Genomic DNA, 4,189 nt, shown 5'->3' on the forward strand with positions numbered 1-4,189 from the left:
CAATTTCTTTGCTCATTAAAATAATATTAAAAAAAATAACAAGGAGATACATTTATACTTATTTTGTTTGCGAAAACATGTACTTTCTCATTTTTGGTAGAAAATCACGCAAACTTTAATTTCACAGATTGTTTTAACTTTTTACCCTAAGTATTCTCATCACTTAAGAAAGTTTCTTTACTTTTGGAAAGTTCATTATTTCGCCCAAATAACCAACCAAAACCAAGGAACTCTATTCAAAATTAATCCACCCTTAACGGCTAGTTTCCCTGCAAACGTGTGAATCCGTGCGCTCGTGTTTAGGCTCTAACGGTCAAATTCTCTCACTTTATAAACCCTATCTACTTTGTCAAAAAAATCTATTTCTTATTTTTTTCTTCTTGCTTTGCATTTTTTCTCCCATTCTCTTCTGTTCTCTCAGATTCTTTGTGACATTCAAATGGAAACCCCATCTTCAACAAAAAGAGTCACAAGATCACAAGCTCTTGCTGCTCTTTCCAACACCACCACCACCAACAATATTCCTCTTTCAAGTGAGTGATTCGATTCTTTCTTATTGTTTTTCTCAAATTGAGAAACAATGAGTTTTGCATTAAATCTTGGATTGATAATGATTAGGATTCTGCAGTTTCTTGATTTGTTTCATAAGATTTCTCGTTTTGTTGATTGCATTTTCAGGGGCCAAGATTGAAGATTCTTCTGATAAGGGTGAAACAAAATCAAGAAGGAATGCGAAACAACAACTACGAGATAGGTCTGCACTTATCGATATAACAAATGATTCGCCTATCGTTGGGCTCGCAATGGAAAGTTTAGAGACTCCATCATCAACATTACGGAATCAAAAGAGCAGTAGAGCCAAGAAGAACATCCCCCATACACCCGGATCTGGAGAGGCATTGCTTAGGGGTCAAGTGAAAACTCTCTTGCATAAAGTTGAAGAAGAGGCAGAGCTCTCGAAACTTTCATTGGTGAGCCGTCCTTTTCTGAATCTTCAAGGATTTATTGATTCTCCAATAGAACTTCTTGCACGCAAATACGCCTCAAGTCCTTAAATCTTTCTGGAGATGACATTGCCTTGGCTTGTGTTACTCGTTTGCCTTTTATTGAAGAACAATTGAAGATTTGTCAGCCAATGATCCTGGCAGACTTTTCGTTAAAAGAACTGAAAAAAATTGAGTTATTTTTTGTTCTTGTTGAGTATAAGCAAATTGCAAACAGTATATGGGGTTCTTTTTTGTTCTGGATAATCTAGAATTTGACAAACTATTGTTTTAATTTTCGTATGGTCTTATTAGATCTGTTTTTGTTAATTTTCTCAATTGAAAATATTAATTTTAACATGTTGTTGATACATGGCAGGGCGTAAGTGAGATCTTTGAAGTGGAGAAACAAGACTGTCTTGAATCTCAAAAGACTCTGACGAGGTCATTAATGCTGGATTTCTCAGAGAAATCTGAAGGTTCTGATTCATTGGAATGCTCCTCTGAACTTACTTTCCAAGGAGATAGCTGCGGAGTGATGATAAGTGAAAGCAAAGACAAGTCATCAATGACAGAAGACGACAATGCCTCAATTTGGTCCATTCAGGTCAATGCAAGTGCTCATGATGAAGATGAGGAAGAAGTAATAATTGAAGGAGAGGAAGAAGAGTATTATTATTACCATAATGAATATGAGGAGGTAGAAGAAGAAGAAGAAGGGGAGCAGGCTGATGACGGAGGGTTGCTTGATGAGCTTTGTGAAGGAATTAGCAAGATAAGTGTGACAGTGAAATCAATGGCTAAATTTGAAGGAAAGCACACAAGATTCGTGTACAACAGTGATGATGAGATTGTTGAGGAAGTAGACTGTGGAGATAAGGATTCAGATGGTGTTTTACGCTTGAAAGGTCTGCCATCTCCAAAAGGGAAGCATCTACGCTTCCATACAGACGAGGAATGAGTGATTTTTGATCATTATCAGTTGGTTTTTGTTCTTGGATGGATGTCTTTCTCGACACCAATTTGGAGGATACTTCCTTTGCTTTGTTTTCGTTTTTTGTTTAGCATTCTGTGGGTTTGGTTGGACCACACATTGAAGTGAAACTTTGAAGCAAAGTTTGATGAAATAATAGCAATCTTTTCCTATTCTTGAGTTATGTAGAGGTAAATGGGCTCATCTCGCTTGTATGGGTTGTTGACTTTGATCTTTTGCTTCGAACCTATCTCGAGCCTTTTGACTTTGATCTTCATATGAAATATTTCAGAGTTTGTAGTGAGATCGGCACCTTTCTATTCCCAAGTTATGCAAGATAAAGGCTTCTGATATGATAGAAGATCCGGTGTCCACTAATGCTGCTCTTCACGGAGTAGTTTTTATTTTAATAAATTTAATACTAAATAATAAAATTTAATAAAAAATTTATTTTAAATAATGGTATTTACAACCTGATATACTTGGCAATTTAATTTTTTTTAATTATTATATATAACAAAAATATATAAAAAGAAATATCAATCGCCTAAGCTGCCTACGGAGAAAAAAAATATATATTGATTGCGCCTAAGCTGATAGACATGGAGAAAAAAAACTAAAATAAAAATCTAGGAAAAAATAAAATGACTAAGATAAAAAAGTTCAACCGCCTAAGCTGCCTACGGAGCCAGGCGAGTGAGTCGAAGGGAGGCCCAAATGTCTGCTTCAATTAACTGAGCTAAAGCCATTGGGAGCGCCGTCCGTTCAACCTGTGTTACTAAAAAATTTGAAAGTTTTTTTTTTATTATTTATTAAAATTGAATGTGATTTGTACTTTCTGAATTGTTTTGATATGCTGATATTAAAAATAATTTTTAAAAAATAAAAAAAATATCATTGACATGCATTTCAGCACAAAAAATTTATTTGAAAAGTAATCGCTATCACACTGTAAAACACTTGAAATAATATATTAATTGTTTTACTTTGTTCTCAAACTCTCATGTTACTTCCACGTGTTAACTTACTAAGCAGCATGTAACCAAATAATTAAAAAACTATTAACTTGTTTTATGAATCGATTAGGCTTTCACTACGGCCTGAACTAAAAAAAAATTTAACATAAAATAATAGTATTTAACCCATCTGAAATTTTTTAGCATTGATATCAAACTCAATATATAACTATTAAAACTTTAAAAAATCTTGATTCAAGGTTTTAAATTAAATAATATGAAAGTTGTCTCACGTGCTCTTGTTTACTTAATAGGTGTAAATAAAGAAAAGAATCAATCCTAAACATGTAATCAAATAATTAAAAAAAATATATTAACTTGTTTTATGAATTGATCAAGCTTTTATTACGACTTGAATTGATATTTTTTTAACATAAAAATAATATATATAACCCATCAAAAATTTCTTGGCATTGTCATGAAACTTGATATAACTATTAAGACTTTAAAAATCTTGATCCAATTATTTGCTTAGCCTAGGTTTTAAATTAAATAATATAAGAGTTATCTCTTGTAACGTTGCTTACTTAGTAGGTGTAAGGAAAAAAAAAGTCAATCATAATGAAATAAAAAGATAAGATTTAATAAAAACATCAGATTAAACTATGAAATTAAAGGGGAAAAAAGATTAAAAAAAAAATAGAAAAGATAAAAAAACCTAAAGGAATTAAAAAGCCCATATTAATGGATGAAATTGGAGAAAAAAAACATCAAACCAAAAAAAAACAGGCAAACAACTTTTATTATGTGATAAAATACAAAATCGATTTACTATCAACTTAACATTGAATGATAAAATTAAATAAAAATCATATTAAAAGATGGAATTGAAAAAAATAAAAAAGAGGACCAAAAAATCTTAATAAAATAAAAAATTCATATTAAATGATGAAATTGAAAAGGAAAAAAACCATCAAAAGATCAAAAACAAAGGGAGGGTAAAAAACCTAAATAGGTGAATGATAAAATTAAATAAAAACTATATTAAAGGAAGGAGTTCAAAAACTTTTTTTTAAAAAAAAAGTGCCAAAAATTCTAAAAGAAATAAAAACCTCTTGTTAAAAAGGCTAAAAAACCTAAATGGCCAATAAAAAAAGCCATAAGACAATTTTTTATTTTTTATTTTTTTTGCTTCAATTGCAATTCGAGCATGCAATCTTAAATGGCTTGTTTGGGATTGTGGTAGTGGTTGTAGTTTAAAGTGTTTATCGCTTATA

The 4,189-nt window shown here is 31.3% G+C and overlaps 1 protein-coding gene across 1 annotated transcript; it reads left to right on the plus strand.

Annotated features, from left to right (window-relative positions):
- The first annotated feature begins 367 nt into the window (after window positions 1–367).
- LOC118030542 (uncharacterized) lies at window positions 368–2,129 on the plus strand. Its single transcript, XM_035034690.2, has 3 exons — window positions 368–533; window positions 679–971; window positions 1,363–2,129. The coding sequence occupies exons 1-3, from the start codon at window positions 440–442 to the stop codon at window positions 1,942–1,944; spliced, it is 969 nt and encodes a 322-aa protein (XP_034890581.1). The 5' UTR covers window positions 368–439; the 3' UTR covers window positions 1,945–2,129.
- Window positions 2,130–4,189: the final 2,060 nt, after the last annotated feature.

Source organism: Populus alba, chromosome 7, assembly GCF_005239225.2.
Source record: "Populus alba chromosome 7, ASM523922v2, whole genome shotgun sequence".
NCBI lineage: Eukaryota > Viridiplantae > Streptophyta > Magnoliopsida > Malpighiales > Salicaceae > Populus > Populus alba.